The 22,713-nt window shown below is 35.3% G+C and overlaps 1 protein-coding gene across 3 annotated transcripts in view; it reads right to left on the reverse strand.

The window, feature by feature from the left end:
• The window catches only part of LOC106874756 (transmembrane protein 170A), a 29,196-nt gene extending 12,759 nt beyond the window's left edge, over positions 1–16,437 (reverse strand). The window contains exons 1-3 of one of the 3 annotated variants that reach the window (XM_089338185.1): positions 16,099–16,437; positions 15,219–15,384; positions 258–428 (exon numbers count right to left, since the gene is read on the reverse strand). In XM_089338185.1, the coding sequence (XP_089194311.1) occupies positions 258–428; positions 15,219–15,351 (304 nt within the window). In that variant the 5' untranslated portion in view covers positions 15,352–15,384; positions 16,099–16,437. Of the gene's footprint in view, positions 1–257; positions 429–15,218 lie in introns of all 3 variants that reach the window. The other 2 variants (XM_089338184.1, XM_014922599.3) reach the window with 2 other exon arrangements.
• Between the last annotated feature and the right edge of the window lie 6,276 nt (positions 16,438–22,713).

The following is a 22,713-nucleotide window of genomic DNA, read 5'->3' on the forward strand; positions in this document are numbered from 1 at the left end:
TAACTTAAGGGAGATGAGAAGAAGACAAATGGAAGAGAAAAGTAAGAAGAAAGAAAAGGAAATATGAGAATTATGATGTAAAGGGAGCAAAAAGACTGAAGGAGAAAGAGAGAAAGAGAAAAATAAATGTAAAAGAAGGAATGACTGAAAACCAAAAGAAATTGAATGATGGGAAAGATGCAAAAAAAATGGAAGAGTAAAGAAGAAATGAAGAAGAGAACAAAAAGAGGGATGAAAACGAGAAAACTGGTACTTACTAGAGAGAATGCCGCCAGTCAAGGGAGATAACACCCCCATAATGATAATCAGCATGGGAATCCATCGACCGAGCTTGTGTTTCCTGAGTCGACTAAATGCGATGACGGCAGCTATTAGGTGAACAAAGACTGATGAGAATAGGGCCCACAAAAATATTTGATACCACATTTCTGAAATGATAGCAGGTAAAGGTCAGGATATAGCAGTAATAATAATAATATAATGAAATAATAATAATAATAATAATAATAGCAATAATAATAATAATAATAATAATAATAATAATAATAATAATGATAATAATTAATAATAATCCTTTCTACTATAGGCACAAGGCCAGCAATTTTGAGGGAAGGGGAGAAGTCAATTGCATTGGCCCCAGTACTTGACTAGAACTTATTTTATTGATTCTAAAAAGATTAAAGACAAAGTCAACCCAGAAGGAATTTGAACTCAGAATGTTAAGAGCTGAAAGACCTGAAATTTGGGAGGAGGGGACAAATCAACTAAATCAACCCCAGTGTTTCACTGGTACTTATTTTATCAACCCCGAAAGGACAAAGGGCAAAGTCAACCTCAGTAGAATTTGAACTCAGAATGTTAAGATGAACAAAATGCTGCTAAGCATTTTGCCTAGCATGCTAACGATTTTGTCAGCTTGCTGCCTTAATAATAATAATAATAATAATAATAATAATAATCCTCTCTACTAAAGGCACAAGGCCTGAAACTTAGAGGGAAGGGGGCTAGTCAATTACATCAACCCCAGTGTTTCACTGGTATTTAATTTATCAACCCTGAAAAGATGAAAGGCAAAGTCAACCTCAGCAGAATTTGAACTCAGAACGTAGCAACAGGTAAAATACTGCTAAGCATTTATCCCACCAGGCTAATGATTCTGCCAGCTTACTGCCACCTTGATAATAATAATAATGGTTTCAAATTTTGCCACAAAGGCAGCAATTTTGGGGGAGGGGATGAGCCAACTACATCAACTGGTACTTATTTTATCGACCCCAAAAGGATGAAAGGCAAAGTTGACCTCAGCAGAATTTAAACCCAGAATGTAATGATGTGTGAAATACCGCAAAGCATTTTGTCCAGCATAGTCTGCCAGCTCACTGCCTTTAATCATCATCATTGTCGTTTAACGTCCGCTTTCCATGCTAGCATGGGTTGGACGATTTGACTGAGGACTGGTGAACCAGATGGCTACACCAGGCTCCAATCTGATTTGGCAGAGTTTCTACAGCTGGATGCCCTTCCTAACGCCAACTATAATAATAATAATAATTTTTCTGATCTAGAAGTCAGTTCTGTGACGAGGACATATCTTTCTTTATCTATATTTTATGCAATCATTTTCTCTATCTCATTTTACCAGGCTCAATCTGGTTGTAACAGTTGTAACATTTCCATAATAAATTTTGTCGTCACTTTGTGAATACCAAGTTTGTGGATTCAAAGTGAGAGACAAGTGATATGAACACAAGCAAGAAGCTGTTATGGCAAATGATAAATTCAGGATTTTACAGGATTTCTTCATAGAGACTTTCCCTTCTATCCTATTGAAGTAAGGCGACTAAATTTAAGTACAGTGGGGAGAAGAAAAAAAAGCAGTGTAAGACCATTGACTTTGTAATACATAGATACCAAGAAAATTGAGAAATATTAGGACCTAGCCAGAGAAGTGAAGCACAAAGGTGAAAATTGTTCCTGTGGTAAGTGGTCTACTTGGCACAACATCCAAATTGCTCGTAAGCAACTCAAAGATATTGGAATAAGACACATATTGCAGAAAAATGCCATCCTGTGTTCTGCAAGAATCCTGAAAAAGATTCTTGAAACTTGAGATTTATTGTCACCAAATCACAGGTTAATATCCCTGATAATTGAATTAGCATGTCATAGTTTTTGTATAAAAGATGGTGCATTACTCAGAGATTAAAGCATCGAGCTTCCAATCATGAGGTAGTGAGTTCAATTCCTGGATGGGGCTGTGTGTTGTGTTCTTGAATGAGACACTTTATTTCACGTTGCTCCAGTTTACTCAGCTGTAGAAATGAGTTGCAACGTCACTGGTGCCAAGCTGTATCGGCCTTTGCCAATACAGCTTGGCACCAGTGAGAGGAGAGGCACCATGGAGAAGGGAGGCTGATATGCATGGGCAACTGCTGCTCTTCCATAAACAATCTTGCTCGGTCTTGTGCCTTAGAGGGGAACTTTCTAAGTGCAATCCCATGGTCATTCATGACCAAAGAGGTCTTTACTCTCTTAGTTTTTGTATAATAATAATAATAATAATAGTTTCAAATTTTTGGTTCAAGGCACACAAATTCGGTGGGAGGGAGTAACTCATTTACATCAACTTCAGTGCTCAACTGGTACTTTTTTTTTTTTTTATCAACCCCAATAAGAAGAAAGGCAAAGTCAACCATGGCAGAATTTGAACTCAAAATGTAAAGGCGAACAAAATGCTGCTAAGCATTTTGCCTGACATGCTAATGTCCCCACTGACATTTATTTTATTTTGAACCTGTTGAAGGCACACGAGATGCCGAAATATTGTTGTTCAAAGGACCAATAAATAAGTTACTTTCGAGTTGCACTTTTAGTCATTGAGTTGACCGTGGTGATGGATTACGTCAGCTATGTTTACCTTAGTGATGGAATTTGGCAATCGTATACAAAAGTTAAGAACTCATCTCTGTATCTATTACATTTCTGCTGAGTTACCAGTCCTTTATATAAACTACTACTACTAATAATAATAATCCTTTCTACTATAGGCACAAGGTTTGAAATGTTAGAGGATGGAGATATTCAATTACATCAACACCAGTGCACAACTGGTACTTACTTTATTGATTCTGAAAGGATGAATCAACCTTGGAGAGGCGTTGGGAGGATAAAAAAGAAAGTTGATCTTGGGGCAGGATTTGAACTCAAAACATAAAGAACCAGAATTATTGTTGTTGTTGTTATTATTATTATTATTATTATTATTATTATTATTATTATTATTATTATTATTTAGGTAGCAAACTGGCAGAATCATTAGCATTACAGATAAAATGCTTAGTGGCATTTCATCCATCTTCACATTGCGAGTTCAAATTCTACTGAAGTTGACTTTGCCTTTCATTCTTTTGGAGTTCATGAAATAAGTACCAGTTGCAAACTGGGGTTGATGTAATCAGCTAGCCCCACCCCAAAAAAATTTCTGGCCTTGTGCCTGTAGGAGAAAAGATTATTATTATTGTACAGATATCAAATAGACAAGCTTCAACATTATCACATTTAAAAATATATTTATATGGAGTCAATGCTATCATCTAAGAATATCTGAAGAAGGAATTGTATTCCGAAATATCATCGGACTATGGATAACTAAATTACAGCAGGTATATAGTCCATTTTTTTGTATTATAGTGTATTGCTGTACCATTCAAAACTTTTTATTCTTTACAAACAATACACAATGCTTCAAGCGAACTACAATACTCTCCTATATTTATATATTTTATTGTTGTGTATACAATTCTGTGTGTGTGTGTGTGTGTGTGTGTGTGTGTGTAGTAATATGTCTAAGTACGGCCCTTACAGTCACTGCATTATTAGCAGCATAAGAGGTTTTCAGTAAAATGCTAAGTTAGACTGAGACTATGTACCATTTTGTTAACTGGATAGAAGAGTAGAGAAGTGACAGAACTATAATACTTCAATTTATACAGAAATATACAAATATGACAGGCTGCTATAACAAGAGTAACGAAAAGTAAATGATATGGTAACCATAGCAACGGTGGTGCGAAATTGTAGTTCAATTTGGAATTTGCTTCATTCCAACATTACACCTCATCAAAATAACTCACTTCACATCTACAACAAAAAAGTCTCTATATGGTCACTCAATGTGCTAGAAATAGTAGCAAAATCTACCTTCTAAACTATATTATGCTGAAAAATAGAAAAAGGATGAAATGAGCATAAGAGTCCATATAAGAGTCACTTTGTTAAAGATTTATGAGCAGGAATGGACATGTGGTAAGTAGCTTGCTTACCAACCATACAGTTCCAGGTTCAGTCCCACTGCGTGGCACCTTGGGCAAGTGTCTTCTACTTATAGCCTCAGGCTGACCAAAGCTTTGTGAGTAGATTTGGTAAATGGAAACTGAAAGAAGCCTGTCGTATATATATATATATATATTTATGTATGCATGTATATATGTTTGTATACCTGTGTTTGTCCCCAACATCACTTGACAACCAATGCTGGTGTGTTTGTATACCCATAACTTAGAGGCACAGCAAAAGAGGCCAATAGAATAAGTTACAATTAAAGGCAGTGCTCCAGCATGGCCGCAGTCAAATGACTGACACAAGTAAAAGAATAAAAGAAATTAATTAGGTACAGGCATAGCTGTGTGGTAATAAGTTTGCTTCCCAACCACACAACTCCAGGTTCAGTCCCACAATGTGCACCTTGGACAAGTGTCTTCTACTATAGCCCCAGACTGACCAAAGCCTTGTGAGTGGATTTGGTAGACAGAAACTGGAAGAAGCCCGTCATCTGTGTGTGTGACTTTGTGTCCGTGTTTGTTCCTCACCATCACTTGACAACAGGTGTTGGTGTGTTTATATCTCCGTGACTTAGCAGTTCGGCAAAAGAGACAGACAGAATAACAGCTAGGCTTAAAAAAGTAAGTCCTGGGGTCTTTTGACTAAAAGCCTTCAAGGTGGTGCCCCAGCATGGCCACAGTCAAATGACAAACAAGTAAAAGATAAAAGGTATACTTCGACAATACACAAAATATTTTAATTTTTTTATGCAATTCCTAATAACATTTAACTATAAAAATATGATAGAATTTTTTTAAAACACTGAATGGTTCGGAGGATCCACCTGAATGAAATAGGAATTAAAGGGGTCCATAGGTAAAAAATGGTTGAGAACTACTACTCTATATGTTTACTTGATCTACTAAAAATAGTAGTAAAATCTACCTTCTAAACTATACCAAGCTGAAAAATATATCCCCGCAACTTAGCAGTCCAGCAAAAGTAACCAATTGGGTAAGTACCAGGTTTTAAACAAAAAAAACTTACTGAGGTCAATTCACTTGACTAAAATGCTTTAAGGTGGTGCCCCCAACATGGCACATAGTCTAATGACTGAAACAGGTAAAAGATAAAAGATATATGAAGTTCTGCAGAGTGTCCATTTCCAAATTTCACTCACATGATTGTAGTCAACCCAAAGACAGGAAAAAAACACAAATGGTCCTCTTGTATTTTCTTTTACCCAAAGCCAGGAACTTTACAGCACCGCCTCATATAGATATTTATATATATATTCTAAAGTGGTGTTTTGAAATATGTGTATCACTGTAAATCTGAGGGTAACCCATTGAATATTAAGGGGGTAGTGCCATCCAGTGCAACCCCTTAGTGACAGCCATGTACACTGTCAAGAATGAAAAAAAAAACTACTACATAAAGAATGGTATATTTCTTTCCTTAAAATTTAAACCCTTACTGTTACTTTAGTGAGCAACAGATGTCACACATACATAGGCATCTGTTTATTGTTTAATATAATCATGATTATTATTATTTCTATTTTACTGTTCTATGTGTACTATTATTTTGAATGTTATTTTCCATATGTCCTCATATCATCATTATCCAGCACTTTTATTATTTTGAAATGATTTGTTTCCATAGTAATGTACTTTTATAGCACTTGAAACACACACAGACAATGAACTAAAGAGGATTTGCAAAACAGTGTTATAGAATCTATCACAAAAGGAGACACAGAATAGGCTTATAAAAAAGAATCTGTCCGTGTGGATAAATGTTGATAAAGGAAAACTTGTCTGTCATGGCACTCACTTGAAACAACAATGTTATGAATGCTAAGATAACAATGAAGTGACAAAGATAGCAGTGATGAAGATGAAATTGCATCTGAATTGAAAACCAGTTAATTGAGTTGTGAGCAAAATTAATCATAAGAGCTAAGACAATGTTCTGTCATGACAAAACGAAATCCAAAGGCTGCTTGTTTGATGTATTAAAATTTACACAGCTAGAGATTTGAACACATAATAAAAGATTATTCATAAGTACAGATGAGGCTATGTGGTAAGAAGCTTGCTTCCAATCACATGGTATCTTGGGCAAATGTCTTCTACTATAACCTCAGGCCAACCAAAGCCTTATGAGTGGATTTAGTAGACAGAAACTGAAAGAAGTCGTCGTGTGTGTGTGTGTGTGTGTGTGTGTGTGAGTGTGAGAGAGAGAGAGAGAGAGAGAGAGAAAGAGAGAGAGAGAGAGAGAGAGACCACTGCTTGACAACCAGTGTTGGTGTGTCCCCATAACTTAGTTTGGTGAAATAGACTGGCAGAATAAGTACCCGGCTTTAAAAAAATAAAGTACCAGGGTTGAATAGTTCTACTAGAATTCCTCAAGGCAGTGCTCTAGTATGGCCACATTCTAATGACTGAAACAAAAGATGCAAACAAGAGATTTTTGAATATTATTAGCTGGAGACCAACTCTTGGTTTGCTGAATGGATTTCCAATTCAATAATAACTTGGTGTTGAATGCATAATTATGCACAACCAATCATCCATACACATATAAGGTAGCCTCTATACGGTTGCTAGATCTGCTAGCAACAACAATCAAATGACATCAAATCATTCCATATCAATTTTAAAATGGGAAGAATATACAGCAGAAATCAACTGTGAAACAATATAATGAAAAGAAATGATGGCTACTATTGGAATGCTAGTGAAGTTGACATGTCTGTTTAAGGAAAGATGACTATGGCTATACAACAACAAAATACCCATATTTGCAGGATTACTCAACCTGAACAAAATAACAGCCAAATCACCCTCAAATCATACCCAAGGATTGTTAAAAAAAGGAAAGCCACTTTAATGTAGTACTAGATATGACATACCTGGAGACTACAAGATGGTCAGAACTGTAAAGCCTATTCCCATAAATCAATGGACTAGGGCTGACCTGGAGTTGAACAATAGCTTGAACACACCAGATTTAGCAGCCTTCATCCTGTATCTCTCCCATATCTTTAAAACTAGAAACCTAAAATTTAAAGTGAAAATTAAAATCACAAATTTTTAAAGTCACCTCTATAAAGAGGGTGTATACAGAGGTAATTGATGGTACCCCATTGCTGTCCAATGATGACAGCCCATGTGACACCACAGTCTAAAGCTGGAAGCACACAGGTGCCCACAGGTGTCACAATGACAGTCTGTTGTCTGGATTGAGGCAGACACTACCCTGTGATGTTTGTCTCTTGCAGCAGCAAGACACTGTCGCCAGTTCTCTTCAAAGGCAGCTGCTGCATGTGAGGTGAGATACCTTCACACTGATCTCTCTGTGGCAAGTTCACATGAATTAATGTCGTTCTATTTGAGGGTGCTTTACAGGGTGTCCTTGTTTGTGTGAGCTCTGCATGAGGTCACTGTAAACAGCTGCCAGTCCAACATAACTGAACCTTCAGCAACATTGACCCAATGCTTGTTGAACAAGCTCTGTATAGTTAGTAAATATATTCACTTTACTAACTGCACCATCTATATGATATCCCATAATACTATATGATATCCCATAATGATATCGCTATATGATATCCCATAATATGCAACTTTCAGTTTTATATGGCATTTCTACCTAACGGTGTTCTAGTTGTGATAATCTCATCATCGTTCACAGCATATTCTATCCATGACTGAGTTAACCAGTATATTCTACCCTTCTTATGATAGTGAGGTCAAGTTTGAGGATGAGTTGGCTACTATTTCTAGTATTTAATAGGTTGAATGATGCTGTATATGAAGAATACACAGGTATGCAGAAATGTCATAGATAGTGGAGAGGGTACATGCATCTTCAATATATAATAAACAGCAAATACCAATGCATATCAAACTGGGCAATATGGTCCACAACTAGAAGGTGTAGCATATTATTTATTATTAATTTAATTATGGTTGGGTTCCAATCCAGGCTGCAGTAACAAAGTCCACTCGCCACACTTCCAAGCCAGTGTCTATAATCAAGTTGTCAGTGTAAATGTGACAACATTGTCCTCTTCTTACACCACCATGAAGTGGATTCCACAAGACTAATTTGAATGCTTCCAGTTCAGGGTGGCATACACTGTAACCAGATGTGGCATATCTAGACCTATAGATTGCATCTGGTCATTTGGCCGACTACCTACATGTCATAGGTCTGCTTGATCAGGTCTAACCTACAGTTACACAACTACAGCAACTCTATCTCCATTATCTCAATTATATATCTTTTATTTCTGTCTATAAACATAGAGAAACCCACAAGAGATTCTTAGATATGAAGAATACAATTAAAACTTCAAATACTGCAAGAAGGGGCAAAACAATTGCTACAGCTTTTCGTCATTTTCACTTAAATGTGTAAAAAAGTTGAAGATCCCCTTTGGTCATGAACGACCATGGGACTGCATCAAGAAAGTTACCCTCCAAGGCACAAGTCCGGGCAAGGTTGTATATGGAAGACCAGCAGTTGCCCATGCATTCCAGCTATCCCTCTCCATGCCATCAATGTTATCCAAGAGAAAGGTCAATACATCTTGGCACCAGTGACGTTACAATTCATTTCTACAGCTGAGTGAACTGGAACAATGTGAAATAAAGTGTACTGCTCAAAAACACAACACACAGCCCGGTCTGAGAATTGAATTCACTACCTCATGATTGTGAGCCAGACGCTCTAACCACTGAGCCATGTGCTTTCACACTTAAATGTGTATCAAGGAACTAATTAGAGATTACATTACATTGTTAATCCACCGAGCAACTTGAAAGTATCAGTATCAGATATAATGCATATGTGACAAATACTAATTCATTATCAAACAATTTAATCAGTAACATAAATATTTCTTTCAGATGGTTGCTAAGATATTAACAAATGCAAATATCATTGTCATCTTCTCGGATGTACATGTACACAAACACAGTCATTCAATAGGGTTCAAATTCAAGTATGTCAGATTTAAGGAAATTCACTACACAATAAGTTTAAAGAGACTTATTTCAATTTGACCTAATAAAAAGTGTGTGTGTGTGTGTGTGTGTGTGTGTGTGTGTGTGTGTGTGTGTGTGTGTGTGTGTGTGTGTGTGTGTGTGTGTGTGTGTGTGTGTGATGGTGAGAAACACACAGGGAGTCAAGTATCTCATTACAGATATGCCAATTAACTGCTCGTGATTACTGGTACTCTCTCTAAAGTGAAAAATTGGCCAAATTGTTTAGTGTCACATGGAAAGCCATGTGGTATATGTTCTTACTCTCTGCACTCTGAGTTCAAATTTTGCCAAGGTCAATTTAGCCTTTCATCATTTTAGGGTCAATAAATTAGAAAGTAGTGAATTAACAAAATTGTTAGAAAGTTGGGTGCAATGCATAAAGAGATTTGAACTCAAAACCTAAAGGAACAAACCAAAATGCAGAAAATATTTTGTCTATTGATCTTTTGAGTTCTGCCAATCCACTGGTCATCTAATAATGGTTTCTGATTTAGACACAAACATAGGAATTTTGAAGAAAGTGTGTTAATCAAAGGCATCAGCACCAGTACTTGATTGATACTTCACTTTATCAAAACCCCAATTTTTTTTTTTTTTTTTTCATATTAAATTCCGATATAATCATAACCTATACACTCTGAAAGGTATATCCAGAAAATTTCATTAAAAAATTCCTCATTTTCCTTAAAGTCATGAAGAAACAAAACCAATTTGTGTGAATTTTCCCAAACTCATCACCCCACCCTCGGGAAAATTTTTCACAATAAATTCTGGTATAATTGGAATCTATACCACCTGAAGCATATTTGTGGAAAACTTCATTAGAAAATAAATAAATAAATATCCATTTTTCTGGAAGTTATGAGGCAACAAAGTCAGGGAAGTGGGGGTCACACATGTAGGAATGCCTCAATGTTTCTAACAGCCTGTAGTAACGCCTTGTCTCATGCGCATGCGTAGTCATCAATATCCAAGTTTGGCGCCCTTATTCATACTCTTTTCCCGGCCGGGCGGCCATGAGCATGGTCATGTCAAGCTGTCTCTCCAGCTTTCCAACTCTGGGGACGGCTCACAAACAACATTCCGGCGTCTCAGCAACCATGCCTATTTTCCTCCATAAATAAATATTGATGTGTTGATAGTTCAGAGTTTTGCGTTACGTTGTTTATTCCGAAAATAATATAGGAAAGCAGGTGTACACCTAATGGTGTATAACCACTTTCCTATAAGACCATAAGCCACAAATTTGGATAAGAGGAGACAGTAAATTATATTGATGACCAACAGTATTTTTTTTACTGACCCTGGAAAGATGTGAACTCAGAACATAATGTACTATCAGTAAAAACACAAGGCATTATGCCAATGCTCCAATGAAACTGCCAATCCACTGAGTGTATTTCTGGTTTTTGCTTTCTTGTGTATGTTTTCTCTTTAATTAGATTTAACCTAATAATAGCAGCCGTTTTTACACATTTTCATAAAGGATGTAAATAGCTGATTGACTTGATCAATATATCTTATCAACTCTGGAAAAACGAACAGCAAAGACATATCTAATAGGAGTCTGAATATAGAACTGGAAGGTAAAACTAATAACAGTTGATTTCTCAGTATGGTACTACTCACTAGTTGCCATGGCATTACTAAACAACAATAACAGAAAAATTAACAACAGTAAGACAAAAAAAAAACAGTTCATATTTCTTTCCAAAGAGGAAAAAATAGTTGGTTTAAATTGAATTGAAAGAATGTTTGTATTTAGTCTCATCATCATTTAATGTCTGTTTCCCATACTGGCATGGGTTGGACAGTTTGACTGAAAACTGGTAAGCTGCACCAGGTTTCAATCTGAACCATGCCAAATCAGGTTGGAACCTGGAGTAGTTCCAAAGTTTACCAGTTTTCAGTCAAACTGTCCAACCCATGCCAACATGGAAAACGGATTTTAAATTATGATGATGATGATAGTGATGATGATGATGATGATGATGGTGGTGGTGAAACTAAATACAGAATATGGTAAAATATTGAGCTTAGCTGTCCACTATGCCATTACCTCCTCTATAGTTTTATAAGGAATCAGATATATAATGAAGTAGGATAAATAACCAGTTATTCAAGTATCACTTACAGAAATGTAATATGCACCAGCTGAGAATCAAAACTATGATCATTCTATGGTGTAACAACATAGATCACTTCAAAGAAATTCAAGACTATGTTTTTGGTTTTTATTCCAGATTGTTAATTTATTTTACATGATAGAGTAAATTCTTTTTATATTGTAGCATGGAGCAAATTTACATTTTGTAAACCAAGCAACTGTTAAAGACTATGTACACCTGACAAGAGTACCAAAGATCTCAAAGTGAGTATCATTTGCATGTGAGTGTGTATGGTTAGAGAAAAAGAGTAGCACTTGTTTCCTTTTTTTAGAGCCTTCAAATTAGTGGGAGAAAGTTATTCTTAGACTAGACACCTACCCTGAATGCTTGCAAAAGATAGGACTCTGTTCAAGACACCAAAAACCTAAGTAGTGTTAACCAAAACATTAATTCTACCACCCAAGGTTGTAGTTACCTCTCTTCATTTACATTATTCTCTTGGAACATATATTCCACCCACCAACCCACTCAATGAAATAAGCATTGTGTCTGGAAATTAATATTAATATTTTTGCTAATTATATATAATTGGACAGCTAAACTATAATTTTGCTACAATTATAGTTTTTTTTAAACAAATTTTATAAATGTCAACTGCAGTGCATAGAATAAAGTGTCTTTATTGACTGACTGTTTAAGATCTGAACTCACAGCCCATAATTGAGCTTAGCCATTTCAAGAGAGAGTACATAATTCAGGAAAAGTCATGTTCATGACTTTTTATACTCCAAGAAAAGGATACAGGAATAGTTGTGAGAATTAATATTGGTTTCAAATTTTGGCACAAGGATGAAAGGCAAAGTCAGCTTTGGCAGAATTTGAACTCAAAGACAGACAAAATGCCACTAAGCATAGCTAACAATTCTGCCACCTTGCTGTGGAAGTTAATATTCCTATAAGTTAATTTTGAAGTGATAGATAAAGAGAGAAGTGTCTACAGAAATGTAATTTAGTGAAGAGAGATTGGACAAAGAGCTTATTCAAGCCAACACGTGTCCTCAGCAGTCACAGCCCATGTTTCCCTGTCAAGTAAAGTAGCTGTTCACACACAGGCATCATACAGTCTGCCTTTCATTCCAAGGGAGAGGTCCTTTGTTACCAACAGAAGTAGGAGCTCTCTGAACTTTGTCCAGCCTATTCTTATTCTTCGCAGCTATGCTCTCAGAGCATCCACCTCCACTACTGACTAGAGACTGAGTGGATGCGACAAAAAAAAAAAAGGTTCAGAAGTAAATTCTGTAAGGTTAAGTGGGGCTGATACAATAACATCCAGATTCAGATGTAGAACAGCCATTGTTATAGTAGTTTAAGAGAGTGGTTACAGCTCAAACATGACTAAATAGTTAGATAATGTTGGTGAATAAATGCCTATTAGGTTTTTATTCACAAGCTTTTTTCAAGTGAATGATGCCTATGAAAGCAAGTAGTGTTTGTACACCAGTAGTATTTTTGTAGTGTAGAGCAAATTAATATATTGTAGATTGAGTAGCTGTTGAAGACAATGAATACTTGCCAAGAGATGTTAACACTGTGTGTGCAAAAGATTTCTACATAGATGTACACTGTAGCATAATCTTCATATATGGTTAGAGAACTAATAACACACAAGGAAAAAGAGTATATGAAAGATAAAAGGAAGTCCGAGATACATCAGAGTTGAGAGAGAGAATTTTGTCAACATGAGCTGCAATGAATATATAAACTGATTAGAAGCTTTGCCAAAAGATTCTCATACTAGACATAGTCATTGCTTATGTCAATGGCTAATACTTTGCCCTCACTGAAATGTTCAAGAGTTAAGAAACTGTTGGTAAAACGAGAGATCTCTAGGAGAAACATGTATTTGACTATGCAGAACTTAGTCTGGTTACTTTGAACTGCTAAATACAAGAGTGACAGGCTGATAGTTGGCAGGGTTAATGAGGCTGCTTTTCATACAAATGGAAGAGTTGGTAACCGTTATATTTGAGAGTAAAAACAGATGATTGAAAGGTTTAGAAAGCTAAAGGAGCAACCAAAAAGTACACTATTTTTCCTTTTCTTCAATTTTTATTGAAGGGTAAAGCTTGAAATGTTAGACTCTATACTTCTTATGGCTATAATATGTGAGCTTTACCTCTTATCTTGAAATTTCTCATAGCCTTATTGACACAGACTATCACCAATTTCCTTATTTTATCTTAAAGCATATCAGAAGTAATGACAGGTGAAAAACTTGGCAGTCAAAAGTCCAAAGTAGTCAAGAGATTAGGTTTACTTCAATCCGTTGTTGTTGTATGAACTGAGATTAGAGAATAAAGAGAAAGTTAAGTAGCTTTATATAAAGGAGTGCTGCCAAAGGAGTGTTGCTTAAAAGTATGTATATTGAGGAGTGGCAGTTAAGAGGCTTACAAGAGTGTATAAAAACAATTTTGACAATGCACCATATTGCAGGTCTGCATTATGGAAGTCCAGTTTATAGTTGGTAAATTCCTCTCAACATAGTAAGCAACAATACATTTCCTTGTTGAATTCATTAGATAGTATATGACTGGTATATATTCTGTCGAATCTGGGACAATAATACACAAAGCTAATACCAATATTGTTAGTATGAGTAAAAAGAGAAATGACATTTTTCTAACAAGCCACTGGTTTTAGTCGGGAGAGAAAGCCCCAGGAAACAAACGGATATCATCACTACCATTCCTTGTTGAGATTGTTAGAGTACAAATATAGAAACAAAGACTAACAGGAGGAAGTGAATAAGATTGAAATGCGTTCGTACATTTTCCAAGGACATTTGGCAGTGATATAGCTGCAACAAGGAAATATCCAAAGATAACTAAGAGCGAATCACTGTTCTCACTATATTTCCTCTCTTTCCCCTATCATTGTCTACGTCCTTATCCTCGGAGACCAAAAAAGGATGCCTCCTGCTAAGTTCAAAATAGAATATCCACGTAAACATCTCCAATTTACTGTCATAAATTGTCCGCTGCAAAGGAGCATTAAGACAACATTAGGAAATAAAATCTGAAGTGTGATGATGATGATGATGATGATGGTGGGGGGGGGGGTGATATAGGAGAGAGATTTATATTATTATTTGACAACAAAAATATATGTTTAGTACAATACATAAAATGGTTAGTACAATAAAAACAAACAAAACAAAAACATACGACAAAAGTTCAGTAGGTAGATTTAGATGATTAGAAGCTATCGATTGGGAGTAAGGTAAAACAAAAAAGGCAGAGAATTGGGGAGGGAGTTTGTTATAGCAAATATTAGCAGGAGTGTCTGTATGAATACATTGCAAGCTCACACATTCATTTAGGTATCTGTATATATGGGGTTTCGTTATAATTCATATAGGAGCATCTTCTCGCTAGTTTTAAAGCCAATCGTTTGATTTTTACAGGGTCTTTTCATAAGTCCAAATGAAAGATTCAGATGCACCTGGAATGAATTAGGGAAAGTGATCTCTGCACTTTTCGAAAGTTCCTCTTTGTTATGTTCATCTCAGTGTGCGTGTGTGTGTCAATAAATGTGTGTGCATGCATGCATGCATATATATATATATATATAAATATTTATGTGTGAGTCTTGGGTGTTAGGAGAAAAAAACGAAGATATGAGGTAGGTAGTTGGAGTTTGGTGACAAGTTGGGTCTGAATAAAAATCCACTTACCCAAAAATCCGTTAAGTGGATCCTTGGGAGTCAATCCAAACACATTAATAACAGTATCCAAAGTATCCGGCTGAAAGTCGTTGTTGGAACTCATATCAACAAGACACCAAAAGAGCGGCCATCCTCCAAACATGCCACAGTTCTGTGCTGGCCTTCATCATTGCACCTGTCAGTGATGACGGACCGGAGTTGAAATTTCAGCTGATTAGATAACAGACCAAAAACATTACACAACTCGGACCCTTTACTTAGAGTTCATTTTTGTTTCCTATATATATATATATATATATATGTGTGTATATATATATGTATTATATACATATAACCGTCGATGAACATACATATCAAGTATGAACCCGTGTGTATATGTCAATGAATGTATATGTATTTCTGCTCTTATAAATATTTTTTTTCCTAGGCTTACATCGTTCCTTATTTTTAAATGATACGTCAACTGAATTATAGGAGAGAGAAAAAAAACTCAACACAAAGAAAAGACTACTGTCTAGAAACCGAAGTACAGATATGTAAACAGATAAAATTAAAAAAATAATTTGGCAGATACAATAGAATAACAACACACACACAGATGACAACAGTCAAATCAGAACGGATATGGCATTTGTATTTAACCTCTTTTACACAAGGAATAACTTGTGAATAATATGCCAATTTTAACCCATGTGCCAAAAACTATGTTTATATACATTTACATTATACATATATTTTGCGTGGATATATGCAAAAAGAGGCATCTATTATAAACAGATAGATAGATAGATAACTGAAACTCGGTTGAGTTTGGAATGCCTGTCTTCGAAATTAAATGAAAACTATTTACAAACTGTTTACAATATAAGAGGAAGAAATAAAATCTCACTTGGTCTTATCAGAATAAAGGGTGTATTTTTAAAAGACATACATATAGATTACTGTATGTATGGCTTTTTAAATCGACTTCGCTCAGCTTTAAAAAAAAACGATATAACAGCTGATAGGATATTTTCACCACCCAAGATATTCAATATAGAAGAATAAAATAAAATAAAATAAAATAATAATAATAATAATACTGCTGACGAAGTGTGTGGTACCAGTTGACAGCTGCACCAAAGAGACGGACTTGTCACATACAAGGGAGTATGTCGCAGTAAATACAACCTCGTATTTCCCAGAACGAGGCTGCGTGGGCAACACCAACGTTTGACGGGCTCGTGTATGAAAGGGAAACAACTCTAATAGGCTATTTTTTTTTATATAGAGTTACATAACATACTTAGAATGAATATTTTTCAGCGATAGAAGAAATCGTTGAGTAGAGTGAAATTATAAATAACATAAATATTTCCAGACGGTTAACCCTTTAATAATTGCTTTCTTTTAGTATTTTTAGTAATTGTTACGTACCTAATTAAAAAGCAGCTTCCTCCGTTATAGTATAGATATCCTGCTCAATAACAAATTTGCTTGTCAGTTGCTTGACCTTAACCACTTGAGCATGTCCCTTAGTGGCTGACAATATGTGCCTCTCTGATCCATGTGTTGAGAAGGATTCTTTAGGGTTTGAATAAATGTAACAAAAGCAAAGTTTGAAGGAAATATTAGCCATTTTCATACTTTTTAGAAGTAAACAAATAGGAAATAACAGTTGTTACCCATAGACAAAACTCGTGTTACACAATGTAATAACAGGTATCAAGCTGAAAGTGTACCTTAGGTACTAAATTTGCAAACTCATTAAAGGCCCATAGATGTCTTCTTTCTCTTATATTTTTCTAACCACATTTGTTTTCAGAGGACAGCTGATTTCCATAACAGAACATATCTTTTCCTTGTGATCCCACACAACAATATCTGGCCAATTATGTTTTAACTTGGCAGCTGTTCTGATTTTTAAGTTCCACCAATATTCTTTTGACCTTTTTGGTCTCAATGTGGTTGATTTCATCTGTAGGTGTTTTCTTTTTTTTTTTTGATCTTGTTCCAAACTGCTCTGGCCATCACATCATGCCTCACGAGAAGATAATATCTGGAAGACATCCTCTCACATTTGGCAAAAATGTGGTTGATGTCTTCAGTCTTGGTCTTACACAGCCTACATTTGTTATCTGTCCTGCCTCTTAATGCTGCAGCTATTCAAACTGGTTACTAACAGTTCACAGGGTTTGCAAATATGTGGTTGAGTCAGTGGGTGTATATATGTAGGTGTACACACCTGCATTTATCTTCTGTGTGAACATACCTCTTTAGTACTCTAGAAGTGTGTGTGTGTGTGCATCAACACTTTTTACATTTGTGTCTGTATTATGCACAAAACCAAGTGTGTACTTATATTCATTTAAAGCTGCAGTTCCCAACGTGAGCAGTACTGTCTCTCTGGGGTGCAGTGGAAAGATCTAGCAGGGCATTAAAGAAAAGTGAGGCAATAATGAGATGGCCAAAAGAGGGTGTTGGATGTAAAAACAATAAAATAATGGCTTAATTCAGCTAAGTTTTGTTCGTGAAATACAGTTGTTTCGAATTTGCTGCAGAAAGTGGTCTGTGTTTGTGATGGTAAGGAAAGGGCTAGGAATGTGGTCTGAGTGCCAAGAGGGCAGCAGCCTGAAAAAGTTTGGGAACTACTGATTTTAAAATCTCATATAGAGAATCTTTGGAATGTGTTACAAATTTTTACTGTGCTTCTAAGAGATTGAATTTGAAGGATGTGCATCAGTTTGTTTTGTTCTTTCACAGAAAATCCTAGCATTTCTAGGTTTTTGCACAAATCCATTTTGACAAAGTTTGATGCACCTATGATGATAGGTACAAATGAAAATCTAAAATCAGGATACAAAAACTTTAGTTCACCATAAATATCCTCTTATATCTGATGTATCCAAAGACCCTGTTGAGCCTGACTCTAGTCCAGTTTTTTAAGGTAGTAGCATTCGTGTTACTCTGCCACTGCACTGGTTGAAGCATGTGCATGTGGTCTACTTGTGGTTCAGCATTACATGCTACTGCATCTGGCAAGCGGGTTTGGCATCAGAGTGTCGCATGCATTTGCAATGATGAAAAACCACCACTTCTGTAGTTACATCACTGGGAAGCTGATCTCTACAACAGTGCATTACTTTTATTTCCTGTCCCACAAAACAATATCATGTATGTTGTGTTTGTGCCTGATTGCTGTTTTTATGGGAATATTCCACCAATATTCCTTATTTGTAAAGGTGTAGATACATTCTGATTCTGACACGCCTTAGTTACACTGGAAGCACATTAAACAGAAAATTTTCTACATTATTTACATTATTTATATTCGTCTTTATCTTGTTTGTTGTTAAAACATTTTGGCTGATATGCCCTCCAGCCTTCTTTGGGTGTCTTGGGGAAATTTCGAACCTGGGTTCTCATTCCTAAGGTATTTTTCGATGTTGTTGTTGTTGTTATTATTATTATTATTATTATTATTATTGTTATTATTGTTCAGGTCACTGCTTGGAATCGAACTCGGAATCTTGGGGTTAGTAACCCGCGCTCTTAACCACTTTATGGATGGTGTTGTCATCAATGGCAGAATGTGGTCATCCAAGAATAGGAGCAGTTTCCACCGATGTCTGACCTTATTTGTATTGGCAATGCCAGTGCTTGACAACATCGTATGATGGTGCATCATCACCATAAACTTCTTTAATCTCATCAAAAGTCTCTTTTGGTGTATGACCTTTCAAGTATAAGAACCTGATCACTGATCTGCATTCAACTGCTTCCATTATAACACTTTAGTCTACTTCAGCAGTTGTAAAAGACAAATGAATACTAGTGGAAAGCTGAAATTTATAATGTGTCATGTAGAGACATACACGGTTATACTTGTACAAGTTCCGTTTCCTACAATAACTGGAAGTGGGCCAGGGAAAATCTTTAATGAAAACCCCTTGTATGTATATATGTGTGTGCATATATATATATATATATATATATGTGTGTGTGTGCATGCACCTTAATACAAGTGAGTGAACAGTGAAAGAATCACTCATCACTTTTTGTTGGTGTTATGGAGAAAATGTAACACACTTTTATCTTTCTGTCACATTTTTTTCTTTATCTCCTTTTTCTTCCTTCAACGTTTTGCCAAATTATTTCCAGGTAACTTTTCTTTGCAATGGAACAGTGGCTGGTTTATTTAGCAAACAATTTTTTTCCTTTTATGGCTGGGTGAAAATGATTATGTTTCAAATGTTTTTTTGAGACAAAATATAGAAATTATTCAATATTTTACAACACAAAAACATGAGAAAATTTTTATTTATTTATTTACTGAGATATATTTTAATCCACTTTTATGAGGTAAAATAGTGGAATTTTTATTGATTCTTTAAAGGTAAAATATGAGAATAATTTTATGAGTTTAAAAAAAAATTAACCAATCAATTTTTGCAACAGCTGGAAGCAATAAAAGAGAAATTATTAATTTTTATCACAGCTAATTAATAAAATGAAGTAAAAGAAAATTGTCCACTCATTTTTAAAAAACGAAATAACAATTCTCTTTTTTAAATAGATTCATGAGAAATAAATGGAATAGTTGACCTGGTTTTCTGTTATTCACCGTATCTCTGCTGAAAATTGAATCGTTTCTCTTATCTAACCTCTGGTAGTTGCAAAAATTTCAACATTTTTCATATTTAACCTCTGGTAGTTGCCAAAATTTAAACAATTTCACTTATATGACTTATAACTGTGAGAAAAAAAAATTGAGTGATTTCTTTTATTTTATTTCATTGTCTGCTATTTAACCATTATTATGATTAAAGGCATCAAGCTGGCAGAATTGTTAGCACGCTGGACAAAATGCTTAGTGGTATTTTACTCGTTGCTATGTTGTGAGTTCAAATTCCACCAAAATCAACTTTGCCTTTTACCCATTTCGGGTCGATACCAGTGAAACACTGGGGTCAATATAATCGACTATCCCACTCACCCAAAATTTCAGGACTTGTACCTTTAGTAGAAAGGATTATTATTATTATTATGATTATTAAAGCAATGAGCTGGCAGAATCATTAGCATGCTGAGCAAAAGGCTAAGCAGCATTTTGTCTTCACATCCTGAGTTCAAATTCCACCAATGTTGACTTTACTTTTCATCCATTCAGGGTAGATAAAATAACTACCAGTTGAGCACTGGAGTCATCCTTGAAAATCTACCTACCCTCACTACCAAAATTTCAGGAATTGTGCCTTTAGAATGATGATTCATCCCAACCACACACAAACAAAAGTTAAAAGTTAAACAGCTATTGTTATACTTGGGTATGATCATCTTTTGCCAATTAAACACATGCGTTATTTACTTGATTTTCAGTTTCTTCTTCTTCTTCTTCTTCTTCTTATTATTATTATTATTATTATTATTATCTAAGGTGGCGAGCTGGCAGGATTGTTAGCATGTTGGATGAAATGCTTAGCAGTATTTCGCCCATACACTATGTTCTGAGTTCAAATTTTGCTGAGGTTAACTTTGCCTTTCATCCTTTCTGGGTCGATAAATTAAGTACCAGTGGAACACTGGGGTCAATGTAACCGATTTATCACCTCCCACAAAATAGCTGCTCTTGTGGCAAAATTTGAAACCATTATTATTAGTAGTAGTAACTTAGCGGTTCGGCAAAAGAGACCGATAGAATAAGTACTAGGCTTCCAAAGAATAAGTCCTGGGGTTGATTTGCTCGACTAAAGGCAGTGCTCCAGCATGGCCGCAGTCAAATGACTGAAACAAGCAAAAGAGTAAAAGAGTAGTTTATTTGTCAGAGTTCTTTTGTCAAACCTACAATCTCTTCAGCAACTTTCTGTCCCATATGTCTCCTCTTGCCCTGCCTATGCCAGTTTGTCTTTCTGTGGTATGTATCTCTATTTGCACCTATGTTTACATCTGTGTGTGTGTGCATGTGTATTTATGTATTTAGTATGTATGTCTTGTGTGCATGTATATGGGTTTGTATATTACACTGTTTGGACCTGTGTCTTTTTTTTTCCTCGTCTTGTTTTTAGTCATCAGGGTGAATAGTGTGGTGAGGTGAGTGGGTGTTATTACTCCATTTATGTTTTCTGTATTGGTCTCAACAATACAAAAAAAAGAAAAAAGAAACAGAAATTAAGGAGAACCATTTTATTACTTGAAAAAAAATTGTTTTTTGATTTACTAAACACATAAAATCCACAGTTTATGACAGGATTTTAACAGTAAATGGACGGAAAACTGAATAGAATTTGATATTGCTATTTCCACTGATAAAATATCATGATTTAACTATCAAAAATATTTTTTGAAAGAATGTGCATGTGTGTGTATGTGAGAGAGAGAGGGGGGGGGAATCTCCAATAATGGATAGAATAGAAATAAAAGATCCAGAGAAGGATCTTTTAGCGATTACAATTTTTTTTTTTGCTTTATTCATACATGTGGTCAATAAATGAAAATATAAAGATATGAGGTCAGAAAGTTATGGGCAAGGAAAATAAAAACGATAGGAAAATCATGAAAAAGATGAACAACATCAATTCAAACCAGATTTTGGTTCAATTCTAAGCAGATAATTTCTAATTTGAAATTATTAGTTAGAGAAAAAAATTATTTACTTTAGATTTATTTTGCATCTGTAATATATAAAAAGGATTGTGTGTAACACACACTATCACACACACACACACACAAACAAACAAACAAACAATAATTGCTCCTAACATAGGTAGAAAGCTAGAAATTTGGTGGAAGGTGTTAAATGATTAAATTGATCTTAGTAATATCACTGGTATTTTATTTTATCAAACTTGGAAGGATAAAATTGTCCAATAAAACAAACTACTATAAAATATTTCTTGTGTGTTTTACAGATATTTTAGATTATTAACAGTGTAACCATGTAGTTAAAAATGATAAGATCAATATTAGCTAAATTCTCCCCTAAGTATTTCAAATATTTATTTTATCTTCTTTCCGTTATTGTTAGAATCCATAAAGCTACAAAGAAAAGATCAATAATGTGCTGTATCATAGTGGCTGTATGGTAAGAAGCTTGCTTCCCAAGCACATGGTTCTGGGTTTAGTCCCACTGTGTTGCACCTTGGGCAAATGACTTTTATTATAGCCTCAGGCTGATCAAAACCTTGCGAGTGGATTTGGTAAACAGAAACTGAAAGAAGCCCATCATATAAATATATATCTATATGTGTTTGTGAGTGTGTGTGTGTGTGTGTGTGTTTGCACCTGTGTTTGTCGCCTGCAACCACTTGACAAGTGTTGGTGTGCTTACGTCCCCATAGCTTAGCAGTTTGGCAAAAGAGACCAATAGAATAAGTACCAAGGTTAAAAAAAGTACTGGCAGTTGATACATTCAACTAAAAAAACACTTCAAGGCATTGCCCCAGCATGGCTGCAATCTAATGACTGAAACATAAAAGATAAAAAGTGCAGCAATCTTTTATTTTAATCAAAAAAATTATATACAGGC

This window comes from Octopus bimaculoides, chromosome 20 (assembly GCF_046866305.1).
Source record: "Octopus bimaculoides isolate indiv1 chromosome 20, ASM4686630v1, whole genome shotgun sequence".
Lineage (NCBI taxonomy): Eukaryota > Metazoa > Mollusca > Cephalopoda > Octopoda > Octopodidae > Octopus > Octopus bimaculoides.